We start from the raw sequence: 17,671 nt of genomic DNA on the forward strand, positions 1-17,671 counted from the left end.
ACTAGGCTTACAAAGAATAAACCCTGGGGTCGATTTGCTCAACTAAAGGCGGTGCTCCGGCAAGGCCGCAGTCAAATGACTGAAAGAAATAAAAGAAAAGAAAGAATGTGTGTGTGTGTGTGTGTGTGTGTAAGGTGCAGGAGTGGCTGAGTGGTAAGTAGCTTCAGTCCCACTGCGTGGCACCTTAGGCAAGTGTCTTCTACTATAGACTCGGGCCGACCAAAGCCTTGTGAGTGGATTTGGTAGACGGAAACTGAAAGAAGCCCGTCGTATGTATATATATATATATATATATATATATATATATATATATATATATATAATATATATATATATATATATATTTATATGTGTGTGTGTGTGTGTGTACGATTGTGTGTCTGTGTTTGTCCCCCCAACATCGCTTGACAACCGATGTGGTGTGTTTACGTCCCCGTAACCTAGCGGTTCGGCAAAAAAGAGACCGATAGAATAAGTACTGGGCTTACAAAGAATAAGTCTTGGGGTCGATTTGCTCGACTAAAGGCGGTGCTCCAGCATGGCCGCAGTCACATAACTGAAACAAGTAAAAAGAGTATATATATACACATACACAAAACGGTTCTGAAAGTTCTTGCCTTAAGCGAGAAGCCTGGCTAGAGGCCCAACTTTCCGAGTTCTTTAACAGGGGCTTAGAAAAACGGAAGGACCACCGCAATAAGTGTGTGAATCTAGGAGGGGAATATGTATCACCAATATTTTGTTTTACTCCAAACCAGGAACTTTACAGCACCCTTTGCATACACACATACACACGACAAGCTTTCAGTTTCCGTCTACGAAATCCACTTACACGGCTTTGGTCAGCCCAAGCCTGTTGTAGAAGACTTTTGCTAGGGATGTCACGCAATGGGACTTAACTATGTGGTTGGGAGACAGGCTCCCCTCCCACGCCTATCTCTGTCTCTTTTGATGTACACTGTATAAAGATATGAGCTACTGTTTCTTGCAGTGAGGATGCGTATCCAAGCAAGTTTTTATAATAGGCCTTGTGTCTCCAAGCAATCTTCGAGTTCTCAGACTTGGAGAGACAAGGCGTGTTATAGAAACCTGCCTCGGCACGTGTCTTCCAAGCCAGAGATTATAAATAGCTCGTATCATTATACTGTGCACATTAAGTGATATTGCAATTTCATCTCTGGCCTTGAATTAGTGAATTACTTCACCTTTCACCTTAAGAGGAAAATAGGGCTAGAGAGAAAATGCCTGACTGTGAAAATGTTTGAAGATCGATGGAAGAATGTAGTACGGATGTTGCGTGTGGATGGAACCTCATGGATGCGACACAGGATGTAACTCAGGTATCAGTGGTGAGACGGGGCTCGTGGGGTCCGAATTAACCCCCTCCCACTCCATCCGTAATGTCTTCCGGTCTGTCTTATCATTCTATTTTATTATATTTTCTTATTTTTAGTAAAATTTTAAATATCATCTTTTTGTATAATCATTCGCTCATCTGACCCCAAAATCAGATTGTATTGTCCCCTCTTTGCTGGCCCCTTGTGGGTAATAAAAAATCAACATTAAGTGATATTTATTTCTCACTGGATGGAGTACTTTTTTGTTGATCTCACCTTAACGGAATCGTAAACTACACACACACACACACATACAAATACAGGTACGTCAAATACAACATAGACTCTTGATTTATCCAAATTATCTCCGTCTCTAGATAATGACTAAATAGCAATTTAAGACTAGCGCCAATTGAGGAGGGGAGATAATCTAAAGACTCAAACATTCTTAAGCTGGCATGTCATTAACTTTATTCTCTTAGCTCATTTGAGTTGAGGCAGTTGATGGCCTTTGCCGAACAGTTGTTGTCGGGTGCGGAAAGAGTACGACTCTCGTCCGAGTCCATGATAAAGATTGTACCACCTTCCTCTTTCGCCAAAGAAAAGAAGGTAGCTTTTCTCTGCGTAGTAACCATACTGAAAGATGTGGTATGGAAGACGCGAGCGAAAGGAATTGCGACAGGTCAATTCATCTCCGAACGTGGGCTGGTGAATTACTTCGCTGCCCATCTGTCCAGCAAGATCCGTCTGGAGAGGAGGAGCCTGGCGCAAAGAGCGTTTGGAAAAAGATGGACGACATTCGTAAGAAAGATGTGAATGCAAGAGGCTGTGCTTGCACGGTCGGTCGGAGCATAAAAGGAAGGAGAAATATTACCAAAAGGGATAACCAACCGGCGGGTTAACTCACTAACTCGGACCCAAAACTCATCCGATTCACATTTATATTTATAACCCTCATTCACAATATATGTAAATCCATCCGGTTTTTCACACTGTATGTAAGAAGCGAGTTTGTACCCTGAATGTCCCCTGTCTGTCCTTGTAATGTCCCCTCTATGTAAAACCTTTATCGGTTAATAAAGAAATATCTCTTAGCTCATTTTTTTTTTTAAGTATGATAATTACCTTAGCCCTGAACATATCCTTGACTGCCGGAGATACGTAAGGATGAGGGTCATGCTAATGACGCCTATTAAGGAAGAATAACCCTACCCTTTTCCTTCGTAAGCAGAGCCTTGTTCTTGGCTCATTCCAGTTTGTTGTATTGGACATGGTTCTCATATTCGACAATGTCAACTTTAGGTTCTGCACGCTTTGTGAAGCAAGAGTGAACGTTTTCTTTGTTTTGCTTGACCACATTTGAGGATACCTCATGGCTGGGCGAGACAACGGGAGCTTCCTTTTTCAGGATCCTCTTCATGTAGTGCAAGCAGAATCTTTAGAATCTTTGTTCAGGGTTTTGCCAGGTAATGTCGCCAGCTGTTGATATCAGACACCTATACATTCGTATCGCCTAGAAGCAGTACCAGGACTGTGGCTTCAAGTGTCATCTTTTCACCTGCTGCTTTTGTCTCGTTCCCATCACTGCAGAGTTTGATGGTGTTGACCAGCGTAATATATTTTTAGTGAAGTGCAGTATGATCGAAAGTGGCCCGATCCTTTGTACCCATAGTTCAACATGGCTTTACAAGCTAGGGCAGTGACATCAAGGTCCTCGGCACATATGTGACACGTAGGATTTTCCTTCTCCAAATTAGATCACCTGACAAGGCCTACAAGCTCCTTATACTCAAGTTGGAGTTTCCTCTTAGGTTTGTTGCCAACTAAGACTAATGAACTCAACCTACCCATCCGGTCACATCTGGATACACAGTCGTATAAGATATAGTAAGCACTGGAGAAACTAGTACGTCTGCGAGCTTTTTGTTCGGAAACAGCAATGTAGGAGATGCTTTATCAAATGACACATGTCTTTGTAACAGATTTTATCAGGGCAAGTAAAATAAAATCACTAGAAACCTATATTGCTTTCAAATTTAAAGCACAAGATCAACAATTTCGGCGGGGAGTGAAGTCGATAACATCGACCCTAGTGCTCAATTTGTACTTATTTTATCGACCACGAAAGGATGAAACAAAATCAATCCCAGTGAAATTTGAACTCAGAACGTAAAGACGGACGAAATGTCGCTAAGCATTTCGCCCGGCTTGCTAAGGATTTTATCAGGGGTTATGAACTTGACTGTCACCAGAACCTGCTTCTTGGCAATGTGTAGCGGAAGGGAGTGATATGTGTACTGAGAATTTTACTAATTCAAAACTATGTAACATTTTTAATTACTGTTTTAGTCGTATGACTGGAAACTATTTTTCCGTATATGCTTTTTGACACTTCACCAACAGGTTTCAAATGGGAAGAACGAATTTTCTCTTATATTCGCTTAAACTACCAGAAACTTTTATAGCAACCAAATGTCACTCGTATCATAAACTAGCAGAGAAGTCACATTGGTTAATCTGCCTCTAGATGTTCAATGCTTGAAAGAGTCGAGCTGGTCAGACTAATTGCTAATTGCGCGAATCCATTGTCCCGTAAAAGTGACAGAGTTAAGTCCCCTGACAACCTTCCCACTCCTCGCTTTTCCCACAATTTTACAATCAGATCTCAGATCGAATTATTTACAAATTACTGTTTATTTTCTCTCTTCGAAATTGTCTTCTTTTGCTTCAGGGTTGACTAGTTAAAGATATTTCCCCATATTCCACTTCGTTACGTAAGTATTACTTATCTATTGTGATATTTAATAAGCATGAAATCTGTTTCTTTGTCAGGACCAACAAAAGACAGAAACGAGTGGAAGAGGAAAAGGAATATTTTTTACCAATTTAAAACATTTTGGTTGTGTTTCGAACAAACAAACAAGTTTATCCGAACTAACACGATGCAAATGTCTTATTCTTATGTGCGTCTAATTGCTACCCAAACAAGGAATTGCTCTGTTAAACAGTAACTCGGCCTGCTAGAAATAACAGTCAGATTTTCTTTAAAAAAAAAAATCTCGCTACTGTCTTTTAAAAATATAGAAAAAAATTTGGTCCTAGACACAAAAATGAAGATAGTCATGGCTGGAACGCCTTTAATCGTCTAAAAGTTGCGTTGGAATTAAACAACACCTCTAAGACTACAAGGAATTTTGAAATGATGTTAATTTTTGCCCATACATCGGTAATTTATTGTTTGCATAAATTCCTACATTTTTCCCCATTCTTCTAAAAGATAGAGCTAAGCAAAAATATAAACACTAAGAATTACTAAGATTATGGTACGCTTTTAATATTAATTAATGTACCAAAATAATATATTTGTAGCACTGTGGCATTACTTGAAAGTTTTCGACAGGGAGGGGCGTGGAAAAACGTCGAAAAGTCGGTTTGTATCCCATATTCTATAAACTGACTTCTTATGAAGGTCTGATTTTGGCCTGGAATTTACAGGAATTTCGATATCTACTGGGTAATTGACTACTACGAATACTATTATAACACCAACGAAGGAAAAAGCTTTTGTGTGGTCACTCTGGTTTGCTAGAAATGACAACTACTGTCCTTTAAATCGTGTGCTGTTGCTTTTAACAAAGGACACATTAGACAATGTAAACATAGGCAGATAGAGTAGGAATAGTCACGGCTGGAATGCTTTTAATTTTAGGTTTGCTTAAGCAGAAATGACCTGGGACGAAACAACTAATACTACTATTACTACTACTACCAGCTAGCGAGCGTATACGCAATTGCTCGACCTGCTAGAAACAACAGCTAAGTCTCAACACATAGCCTTTTAAAAAAAGGACAAGGTAGTCATAGATATAAAAGACTGAATTGTCACCGCTGGAATATTTTTAACCAGTGGTTTGTATAATATGGGTTACTCTGGATCTAAACAATATCAATTTATTGTCGTCAGAAAGTAAGAACGAGACTATGGTGCTTGTGGAGTTTTAAAATTGAAAATAAACTTAACCTTTTTGGTTTTCTTCCAGGAAGATTTTACTGAAAGGTGTTCCATATGTAACAGTCCAATCTCATCTTTACAGACGTGGTATAGCTAAGGCGGCGAGCTGGCAGAAACGTTAGCACGCCGAGCAAAATGCTTAGCGGTATTTCGTCTACCGTTACGTTCTGAGTTCAAATTCCGCCGAGGTCGACTTTGCCTTTCATCCTTTCGTGGTCGATAAATTAGGTACCAGTTACGCACTGGGGTCGATATAATCGACTTAATCCCTTTGTCTGTCCTTGATTGTCCCCTCTGTGTTTAGCCCCTTGTGGGTAGTAAAGAAATAGGTATTTCGTCTGCCACTACGTTCTGAGTTCAAATTCCGCCGAGGTCGACTTTGCCTTTCATCCTTTCGGGGTCTATAAATTAAGTACCAGTTACGCACTGGGGTCGATATAATCGACTTCATCCGTTTGTCTGTCCTTGATTGTCCCCTCTGTGTTTAGCCCCTTGTGGGTAGTAAAGAAGTAGGTATTTCGTCTGCCGTTACGTTCTGAGTTCAAATTCCGCCGAGGTCAACTTTCGGTGTCGATAAATTAAGTACCAGTTACGCACTGGGGTCAATATAATTGACTTAATCCCTTTGTCTGTCCTTGTTTGTCCACTCTGTGTTTAGCCCCTTTTGGGTAGTAAAGAAATAGGTATTTCGTTTGCCGTTACGTTCTGAGTTCAAATTCCGCCGAGGTCAACTTTCGGTGTCGATAAATTAAGTACCAGTTACGCACTGGGGTCGATGTAATCGACTTAATCCGTGTCTGTCCTTGTTCGTCCCCTCTGTGTTTGGCCCCTTGTGGGTAGTAAAGAAATAGGTATTTCGTCTGCCACTATGTTCTGAGTTCAAATTCCGCCGAGGTCGACTTTGCCTTTCATCCTTTCGGGGTCTATAAATTAAGTACCTGTTACGCACTGGGGTCGATATAATCGACTTCATCCGTTTGTCTGTCCTTGATTGTCCCCTCTGTGTTTAGCCCCTTGTGTAAAGAAGTAGGTATTTCGTCTGCCGTTACATTCTGAGTTCAAATTCCGCCGAGGTCAACTTTCGGTGTCGATAAATTAAGTACCAGTTACGCACTGGGATCGATATAATCAACTTAATCCGTTTGTCCCCTCTGCCTTTAGCCCCTTGTGGGTAGTAAAGAAATAGGTATCTACGACTGCAATATTTGAGGTGTTCTTACCTGTTTATTCCCAAGTCAGTCATGCTTCAGAAGATCTACGATCAAATGATATTCAACAGTGACCACCCCTTCTCTGATTCAGACATAAATGTAACTGTAACTATTATTTAATGTGCCCTTCCTTTTTAAGACTATAGGGTAAAATTTGAAGGCAGTTTAGCAGCTATTTCTAGCAGGGCATCGTTGTTGTGGTTTCCCTATTGACCACATCTATTAAATTTGAACAGTGAATGAAGTATTATATTTGATGGAAACTATATCAGATCAGTTGTACTTGTTTGCAAGGCTGTCTTGGTTAAGAAGTTCATTCTGCAATGTTCGTCACCAAGATTCAATCCCACCTGACCTTTGGGTATTTATAGTTGAGTCCATTCTATTGAAAGCATTTAAACCAAGTATCTGGAATATAAAGATTTTCCTCCTTTTCTCTTAATGGAGAATACCCTCCATCAGGCATTTGCCATATTCTGAACGCCTAACTTCCCTGGGCATGGACACATTGAAACTCCGACGTCTGGCAGCTGACTTGGCAGACACCCATAAAATTATTAACCATCTTACAAACAATAACTCTGAGCACCTTTACAAACTCCACCTGTCTAACACCCGTGGTCATGTTTATAAAGTAAGAAAACAGCACAGCTCCCATGACTTTCAGAAACATTTTTTCATGCTAAGAGTTGCTGAAGCATGGAACAAACTGCTGGCATCAGTTGTTAGTTGTCCTTCAAAACTTCCATGCTTCCTGAGATTCGCCAACACTACACCTGATTTTCTCCCCTCCATACACACACAAGCATGTATCTGACTCATACACTGTTCGCTTTCCAGACATTTGTACATTACTGCATATGCTTTATGTGCACTTTCTGACAAGTTGTGGTGCACCTGAGCACCGTATACAATAACTTCATTGTTAATATTATTATTATTATTTTAATCTTAGAAGCCCTACAAAAAGAAAAAAATCTCATAAATGATGCTCTTCCGACAAAATTAGGAAAATTACTTTTTTAATTATTCAATCTATTTTCAAGGGAAAGAGGTGTGAAAGTAGGACATTCTTCTATTTTGGTAGAAGTTTGGGGAGGGAGGACATTTCCAAAGATTGAAAGTGAAATATGAAGTATAAAAATGTCACCATTTTCATAAAAGTTGTTTAGTCTTTGGTTAATGGTGATTAGGCTGATCTTTGATCATAGGCATTCGAGCAGTTACCATTCTGTCTTTTTTGAGGTTGCATAATGTACCTTTTATTTTTTAAGATGATGCAGTGTGATTTGAAGAAGATTTGGCTGTATTTCTAACAGGTCAAAATTACCTTGACGCTACCTCGATATTGTTATGCTGAAGACAAAGTAAATAGCAACAAAATACCAGGGACAGTTTAACCCTTTAGTATTCAGATTATTCTGTCAAATGTAATGCTTATGTAATGGTGAAGATGCCAACGACCGCTCAGTTCAAAGCCTCTCTTGACCAGAAATGGCCTGAACTCTTTGCATGAACACCACCCTGTACATAACTCCATACCCCCTACATGGCCTTGCTTTTTGCTTTTTGAGCCAAAAAATTAACTTAACTTAATCAAATTGTTTTGAATTAATCATGCAAAGACATCAGAGCATTGAAATTTTGAGGATGTGATTGCTTATTCTTAGAATGACATTGTAGGATAAGTGTGCAAAGCCAGATCCGGCCAGTTTGAACATAGAACAAGTAGAATATTTGGGCCGGTTTAAATGCTAAAGGGTTAATTGACTGCCTTTAATGACCCTTAAATTGTCAATTTGTGTCAGATATATTTATTGTTATGGAATTCAGTCAACCAAGTGTGAGGATTAGATATTTGTCAACTGACAAAGAAATGGACAGAAGAATTACCTTTGTAGCAGCCATTGAAGAGTGGGCACCAGCTGTACAAACTCAAGTTATACACTGGTCTTGTAACTATAAACACTACAGCTACACACCACCAACTGTACTCATGGCAGCTCTACAGCTTACTCTCTTCACACATATATTCCCTTTCTTCTCATCACTTCAACATCTCCTCCCAAATGTATATATCCTCTGCAAACAGAACAACCATTCTGTATAAAATAGATGTTCCACTTGCAGAAGAACAAGTGTCACATTCTGACCAAAGTAACCATGTTTGCTTCCACCCATGACCACCATCTGAATCTACAGAAATAGACTTTATGAGAGACAAAGTGCAACATGTCCAGACTGAAGTATTTTACCAAATATGATAAACCATTTCTTGTTTTTGTCTCTCTAAACATCTCTACTTTCCATCAAACATTACTAATACATGCTGGTACCTGTGTAGAGTTCTTTTCTCTGCATATTTTCTCTCTGTCTTGCTGTTTCAAAGTCTCTTTTCAAATTTTAGCAGCTAACCGGCTTCCGTGCCAGTGGCACTTAAAAGGCACCAGTCGAGCGTGATCGCTACCAGCGTCGCATTACTCGCACTCGAGCCCCGTGCTAGTAGGGTATTAAGAGCACCATCCAAGCATGATCATTGCCAGAGCGGCTATCTGGCCTCCGTGCCAGTGGCACATAAAAGACACCATTTGAGCGTGATCGTTACCAGTGTCGCATTACTGGCACCTGCGCTGGTGGCATGTGTAAAAGATTCAAGCGAGGTCGTTGCCAGTGCTGCCTGACTGGCCCTCGTGCTGGTGGCATGTAAAAGTACCCACTACACTGTCAGAGTGGTTGGCGTTAGGAAGGGCATCCAGCTGTAGAAACTCTGCCAGATCAAGATTGAAGCCTGGTGCAGCCATCTGGTTCGCCAGCCCTCAGTCATTCGTCCAACCCATGCTAGCATGGAAAGCAGACGTTAAACAATGATGATGATGATGATGAATCTTTGTCTCACCTTTTAACTGTCTTTCATCTCTTATACATTTTTTTCGTTTTTATTTCAGACTCAGCTACCTTTAAGATTGAAATTTCTTGCCAAGAACACAGCAACAACTTGAAGTAAGACATGGGACTCTGCTAAACAATCTTCATTATCAAAAGTATTTCAGTTGACACCTGCAAGAATTTGCCATTGTCAAGATATTTGGCTTCTCTGTAATTTTCTGTAACAGTTTCTCTTGAAACATGTAGCACGAGGCTTTGACTGACTTATGTCTTTTATGGATCTGAATATATCTAGAGAATTTGAACTCCTTCATGAATTCTTATTTAACTCTAGAGAAAAATTCCATCTAAAGAAAGTGTCTTTAGATTGAGAGTTCTGCAGACTTTAAAAAAAAAAGAGTTTAGTTTAAAGAATAGTTTCAATATTGAGGACTTTTATTGAAAAGTTTTGTCATCAAAAAACTCCAAGTATTTCCGACATTTTTTTGTATTATTTGAACAACGGAAAGGAATTATGGAAGAAAATCAGTTTGAGGATGAAGTTGATGATGAAACAATAGAAAAGGTTGATGATTCCCCTAAAGAGACAAAGGTAGGTGCAGCTAAGAAATCCCATCCCTGTGACGTTTGTGGGAAATCCTTCACAAGAAATAGTTATTTGACTCAACATAAATTAAATCACACAACCTCTAAACTCTTTCCCTGCGAAATTTGTGGTAAAAAGTTGTCTTCGAGTAGTTCCCTGCATTTCCACAAACGTATCCACACGGGGGAGAAACCCTACCACTGTGATATCTGTGGTAAATTTTTCTCCCGAATTAACAGTTTGACTCTTCACAAACGGATCCATTCAGGTGAAACCCCTTACCATTGTGATATCTGTGGGAAAATCTTGTCTTGCAGCAGCCAATTGGTTTCACACAGAAGAACTCATACCGGGGAGCAACCATATAAGTGCGATATTTGTGATAAAAACTTCTCCCATTTTAGTTATTTATCTAAACACAAACTCATCCACACCAGAGAGAAATTATTCCAGTGCGATATCTGTGGGAAAGGCTTCACTTTTAAAGTCCAACTATCGACTCACATCTGGATTCATACAGGAGAAAAACCATATCCATGTGATATTTGTGGTAAAACATTTTCACTGAAAGGTGAGTTATCTCGACATCAACGTGTTCACACTGGAGATAAGCCATTCCAGTGTGATATTTGTGGAAGGACATTTGCACAAAAAAGCCATGTCATTCAACATAAACTAATTCACACAGGCTCAAAGCCTTTTCATTGTGAAATTTGTGGAAAGAAATTCACTGCCAACAGTTCCCTGTCTTGTCATATACGTATCCATACGGGAGAGAAACCCTACCACTGCGATATCTGTGATAAAACATTTACATGCAAGAGTCAGTTATCTCGTCATGAGCGAATTCATACTGGAGAGAAACCGTATAATTGCGATATTTGTAGTAAGACATTTGCATGTAGAAGCCAACTATCTTGTCATAAGCGTCTTCATACTGGAGAGAAACCGTACCATTGTGATATTTGTGGTAAAACATTTACTTGTATGAATCAATTATCTTGTCACAAACGTGTTCACACTGGAGAAAAACCATACCACTGTGATATTTGTGATAAATCGTTCTCTCTGAGTGGGAACTTGGCAAGTCACAAACGTATTCACAAAGGGGAGTGTCCGTATCGTTGCGAGACCTGTGGTAAAACATTCTCTCGCAGCAGTCACTTATCCAATCACAATATTATTCACACAGGTGAGAAACCATATGACTGTGATATCTGTGGTAAGAAATTCCCTCGTGTTAGTTCTTTGACTGCTCACAAACGCGTTCACACGGGAGAAAAGCCTTACCATTGTGACGTTTGTGGTAAAGATTTCACCTGGAAAGGCCAGTTTTCTAATCATGTACAGACACATTCTGGAGACAAGTCGTAGCATTGTTTTGAGAGAAAACTGTCTTCCAATATATTTCTCATCAGAGACAGATACACCTGGAAAGTAATTCATAGAATGGTGAAATTCTATTTAAAAAAAAAAAATCCAATGAAAGATTCTTGTGGCTCACTTCACCATAACAGATATTCAAGTGACAATGAAATTATGAGAGAGAGAAATCATGTTGTGACAGGATTAAGTTACAATGGGATTCTTGTGAAAGACACATCAAATTAAATTCAGAAGAAAACTTGTGAAATGGATGGAAACACTACAAAACTTCCACTACAACTATTTTGAGTATTTTCTATTTATGATTAATGTATTTGTGCTGTCAATGATGACAGAAAGTATAACTATCTTACGTAAATGTATTGAAAATGATAATAAAATTAAGTTAAAATACAAAAATAAAACTTAATTTTTTAAATACTCGTACCAGCTTGGAAAACATCTAAAAAAAAAAGCTTCAAAATGCAGTTTGAGTTTGTGCCAGGTTGTGAGGGCACAGATGCTGTATTTTCAATGAGACGGTTACAAGAATATTCCTTAGTAAAGAACATGCTGTTCTATTTTTCTGATATAGGTCTTTGACTGAAGTTTGAGGTACTAAGTATATTTGGTGCAGATGACACTAAGAAAAATTGACTTGTAGAGTTTATCAAGCTATGTAGGAAGGTGCTATCAGCAAAAGTAGGCTTCTCAGCGTGTTCTGTGGGAAGTTTAGTGTAAAGGCAAGTATTCATCATCAGAGTTCTCTTCTCAGCTCCCTTCTAATCTTATAGTTCTTGAATTCTGCATTAATTGACATTGAGTATTTCATCATCATCATCATCGTTTAATGTCCGTTTTCCGTGCTAGCACGGGTTGGATGGTTCGACTGGGATCTGGGAAGCCAGGAGGCTGCACCAGGCTCCAGTCTGATCTGGCAGTGTTTCTACAGCTAGATGCCCTTCCTAACCCCAACCACTCCGTGAGTGTAGTGGGTGCTTTTACGTGCCACCGGCACAGGTGCCAGGGGAGGCTGGCAGTGGCCACGATCGGTTGGTGCTTTTTACGTGCCACTGGCACAGAAGCCAGTCAAGGCGGCACTGGCTCAGGGCGGCAAATGATCTAATTCTCCTGGAAAAATCTGTGAAGCTGAATTCCAAAGCTGGAAGCATTGTCTACAGTCTTAAAGCCTGATGGTCAACATTGCTGAAATCAAAATGCTAGTTAGTGAGAAAAAGAGAGCATGACAGTCTTGGGGTTTCATACAAGAATGAAGGAAGCTAGAATTTAATAGTCAGGGTAAGGAACCGAAAACATGCACTCAACTTATGGTAAATCTTGGGCTTATCCTAGGTATATTATAGTATGGTTAAGAACTTCATTTCACAATGACATAATCCTGGGGGTTGATCCCACTGCATGGCAACTTAGCTAGGTATCTACCTTCTACAATAGCCTAAGGCCACGTTGCCAGAGCCGCTATCTGGCCCTGGTGGCATGTGTAAAAGAATCGAGCAAGGTCGTTGCCAGTATCACCCGACTGGCCCCGTGCCAGTGGCACGTAAAAGCACCCACTACACTCTCGGAGTTGTTGGCGTTAGGAAGAGCATCCGGCTGTAGAAATTTTTACGTGCCACCAGCACAGGTGCCAGGCGAGGCTGGCAACGGCCACGATCGGTTGGTGCTTTTAATATGCCACCAAAAGAGAAAAATACTGTGTGATGGCAGACTGGATGACCTGACCTTGCAAGCCGTAGTCTGGTGATCCCTGCTCTAGACAAGTAATTATAGAAGTATCAAATTGCTGGGCCAGGTCATGAAAGTTACAGAAAGGATCATAGTTCAACTAATTAGAAAGTGAGTTAACCTAGATGAGAAGCAGTTTCATTTTGTGCCACGGAGAAGGACTACAGGTACCATCTTCCTAGTAAGACAACTACAGGAGAAGCATTTGTTGATGGGGACAAGGTCTCTTTCCCTCTCAACTGGTGTCATTGCAAAAGCTAGGGACAGGTGAACAGCTGATGAGAACTCCCCAAGTCAAATACATGGATACTATCTGTAAGGTGAAATGAGTATCATCATCATCATCGTTTAACGTCCGTTTTCCATGCTAGCATGGGTTGGACGGTTCGACTGGCGTCTGGGAAGCCAGGAGGCTGCACCAGGCCCAATCTGATCTGGCAGTGTTTCTACAGCTGGATGTCCTTCCTAACGCCAACCACTCCATGAGTGTAGTGGGTGCTTTTTATGTGCCAGGGGAGGCTGGCAATGGCCACAATTGGTTGGTGCTTTTTAACTGGCATGGAAGCCAGTCAAGGTGGTGCTGGTATCGACCATGTACGGATGGTGCTTTTTAAGTACCACTGGCACGGAAGCCACGTATGGATGGTGCATCGGCCATGTACGGATGGTGCATTTTACGTGCCACCGGCACAGGTATCACAACCACAGTTTCCATTTGATCTTTTGATGTTGATGTACTTTACTCAACAGGTCTCCTCAAGCATAGCAGGTCGCCCTACGATCCAAGGTAAGTACAACAGGCCGTCCTGCGATCCAAGGCACTTTGGAAGGGCTGGGGCTTCTATGTGAAGCTGGTGCAGGAGACAGCCTGCATTATTTGTCGGGTCTTCGCAGTCACAGCATATCTCCAGAAGTTTCGGTCTTCCATTATTGCATCAATGAATATTGTATGCAGGTAAAAGTTCACTAGGGATCAGTTCTCAGTCCCCTCTTATCATAGTCCTCTAACCCTTAACAGAGGAATTTAAGACCTGTTGCCTGTGGGAGCTCCTCAGTGCTAGCTGAACTTGTAGTAGAAATATAGAAGAAATTGCAGAAGTGGAAGCAAAGCCTAGAATTAAAGGTCCTTGCGGTTAATTTAGCAAAGACCAAAGGAAAGCAGGCAAATTGCTGATTCTTTCAAGGAAATGGCCATGCTCGGCGTCAGCGTTTAACGTCTGCCTTCCATGCTAGTATGAGTTGGACGATTTTGACTGAGGGCTGGCAAACCAGACGGCTGCACCAGGCTCCAATCTTGATCTGGCAGAGTTTCTACAGCTGAATGCCCTTCCTAACGCCAACCACTTCATGAGTGTAGTAGAAATTCCACATAGTACCCAGTGCATGCTATGAGCACATAAGCAGTGCAGTGGAATCATAAGAGGGTTAACGAGAGAAAGTAGTCTTTGTGACAAATTGTGCAGGAACAATAAACATTAAGAGGACCCAGGAGGATCAGTGGCAGTAATAAATGGTTTGTTATCTAGGTGACCCCTAATTAGCAGTGGAGGAGGACTTCTGAAAGCATAATTGCTAGAATAAGATCCAGCTCGGAAAAGTTTAGAGATATTATCTTTGTTGGTAACAAAGGGCCTTCCTCTCGGGGTGAAAGGCAGATTATATGATGCATGTGTACAAACAGCTATGCTACATGGTAGTGAAATGTGGACTGTGACTGTAGAGGACATGCAAAAGCTCAAAACAAAAATGAAGCTAGTATGCTCCAATGGATGTGCATGTATGCCAAAGTGTAAACTTGGGTAGAAGAGGCGTCAGATATTGTGTGCAACGGAAAAGACTACTAGTATGGTCATGTATTTTATATGAATGAAGCTGAATCACTATGACAACTAGAGAAGAAATTTCAGGTGGTGGAATCAAAACCTGGAATCTAAGGGCCTTGGAGTTAATTTAACTAAAACCAAACTTGTAGTAAATAGGAAAACAGAGAAATCACAAGAACCTTTAAGGAGATGGCCCTGCTCGATATGTAAGAAAGGTGTTGGTAGAAACTCCATATGTTGTACCCAGTGCAAGCTTTGGATACATAAGAGGTGTAACAGCATCACAGGAAGGTTAATGAAGAAGATAGACTTTGTATGTGATAAATGTGCAGGTACAATAAGCACTAGAAATGCTCAGGGGGATCATTAGAAGTAATAGATAGCTTGTATTGCCTAGGTGACTGAATTAGCAGTGTGGAGGAAGTTCTAAAAGTGTAGTTGCTAGAATAAGAACAGGCTGGGGCAAAGTTCAGAGAGCTTCTGTCTTTGTTGGTGACTAAAGGCCTCTCCTTCAGAGTGAAAGGCAGATTGTATGATGCCTGTGCTACATGGCAGTGAAACATGAGTTTTAATTATAGAGGACTTGCGAAGGATTGAAAGGAATGAAGCTAGCATTCTCTTCTGGATGGGTAATGTTAGCGTGCACCCACACAACAAAGTGTGGGTGATTTAAGAGGAATACTAGGTATAAGAAGCATCAGTTGTAAGAGAGAAGAATGTGCTGGTTTGGTCATGCGATGTGTGTGATTGAGGACAGAAGCACAAAGAAGTACTGAGCGCTACTTGTAGAGGGAACCTGTGGAAGATGGAAAAAGTGCTGAGAAAGGATCTTCAGATGCTGGGCCTCACTGAGAAAATGATAAGGCATCAGGGGTTGTGGGAATTTGTTGCACTTGAGAAGATGCATCAGGCCAAGTAAAATCACTGTCATCTGTACATATAGGCTTGTAAAATGCACTTGTACCAGTGCTGCATATGTGCACCCATGCGGAAGCATGTAAAAAGTACCCAGCATACTCTGTAAAGTGGTTGGCGTTAGGAAAGGCATCCAGCTGTAGAGACCATGCCACAACAGATCATTTGGAATCTGGACAGCTCCCCGGCTGGCCAGCACCTATCAAACCATCCCAATCATGCCAGCTTGGAAAACAGACATTAAACAAGGATGATCGATCAAAAATCAATGGAAATTGCAGTTGCAATACCAGTGCCGGTGGCACGTAAAAGAACCATCCGAACATGGCTGTTGCCAGCCTCACCTGGCACATAAAAAGCACCTACTACACTTATGGAGTGGTTGGCGTTAGGAAGGGCATCCAGCTGTAGAAACACTGCCAGATCAGACTGGGCCTGGTGCAGACTCCTGGCTTCCCAGACCCTGGTCGAACTGTCCAACCCATGCTAGCATGGAAAGCAGACATTAAACAAGGATGATGAAGACAGCTGTATTAAGATGTACCATAAATGTGTATAGACTCTGTGGAAGACGAAGATGTGAGATGATGTAGTGATGAATGAGCTTCAAATGTTGAACATCTTGGAGATGACAAAGGACTGAAATGATTGGTGATTTATTGTGCAGGAGAAGAGTTGCTCATCTAAGTTAAAATGGGGGCCTAATGGTATGCCATTTATTTGTATGCCTTGAGACAATGTGTAATTTGAGGAAGATTTGGTTGTTATTTCTAATGAATATATTGATAATCCCATGTTGATTTACCAAATAATGTTATTTTTGCTTACAAAGAGATACTGACCACGTATTTGTGTAAGAAAAACTTGTTTTTTGCCAAAGTAGAATTAAATGTTTTGATGGCCCAGAGTTTAAGGGACTCAGTGAAAGTTATACTTTTGTCGAGTAAGGGAGATAACTGTTTCAATGAGAGCATTTGACATCATTTAATGTCCATCTTCAATGTTAGCCATGGGTTGAACTATTTGATAGTGTCCTACTGGGTTAAGCAAGTATCTCCTCAGTAGTAAGACAGCTATCCCTGTCCCTCTGTCTATTTCTATTTCTTTACTGCCCACAAGGGGCTAAACACAGAGGGGACAAACAAGGACAGACAAACGGATTATGTCGATTATATCGACCCCAGTGCGTAACTGGTACTTATTTAATCGACCCCGAAAGGATGAAAGGCAAAGTCGACCTCGGCGGAATTTGAACTCAGAACATAACGGCAGACAAAATACCGCTACGCATATCGCCCGGCGGGCTAACGTTTCTGCCAGCTCGCCGCCTTGTCATACTCCAACCTCTTGCCTGGCACACAGTCACTTCACTCAGTTCCACTGTCTTTTAAGCTGAGAGATCCTTGTCTTGCAGGCTGACAACCTCATGGGTGGTGCTGGCACCACATAAAAGCACCCCTAACGGTGCCTCACAAAATGCCCCAAGTACACCCTGTAAAGTGGTTGGCATTAGGAAGGGCATCTAGTTGTAGAAACCATGACAAAACAAATGAAGCCTGGTACAGCTCAGGTCGCCCTGCCCAACCCATGCCAGCATAGAAAACAAATGCTTGATGATGATGATGACATACTCCAACCTCTTGCAATGACAGAAAGTAGTCTTTGTGACAAATTGTGCAGGAACAATAAACATTAAGACCCAGGAGGATCAATGGCAGTAATAAATGGTTTCTGTTATCTAGGTGACCCCTAATTAGCATATATATATATATATATATATATAAGACCTG

General features: G+C 40.9%; 1 protein-coding gene across 2 annotated transcripts; it reads left to right on the plus strand.

Moving 5' to 3' along the window:
- Positions 1–3,823: 3,823 nt before the first annotated feature.
- Positions 3,824–11,775, plus strand: LOC115214380 (zinc finger protein OZF-like). Of its 2 annotated transcripts, XM_036504476.1 has the most exons (4): positions 3,824–4,111; positions 7,835–7,954; positions 8,321–8,515; positions 9,506–11,775. In XM_036504476.1, the coding sequence occupies exon 4, from the start codon at positions 9,961–9,963 to the stop codon at positions 11,404–11,406; it is 1,446 nt and encodes a 481-aa protein (XP_036360369.1). In that variant the 5' UTR covers positions 3,824–4,111; positions 7,835–7,954; positions 8,321–8,515; positions 9,506–9,960; the 3' UTR covers positions 11,407–11,775. The 2 variants fall into 2 exon arrangements, with proteins under 2 accessions (XP_036360369.1, XP_029639436.1); XM_029783576.2 differs by lacking the exons at positions 7,835–7,954; positions 8,321–8,515.
- Positions 11,776–17,671: the final 5,896 nt, after the last annotated feature.

The sequence above is a fragment of the Octopus sinensis genome, linkage group LG7 (genome assembly GCF_006345805.1).
Source record: "Octopus sinensis linkage group LG7, ASM634580v1, whole genome shotgun sequence".
Classification (NCBI taxonomy): Eukaryota; Metazoa; Mollusca; class Cephalopoda; order Octopoda; family Octopodidae; genus Octopus; species Octopus sinensis.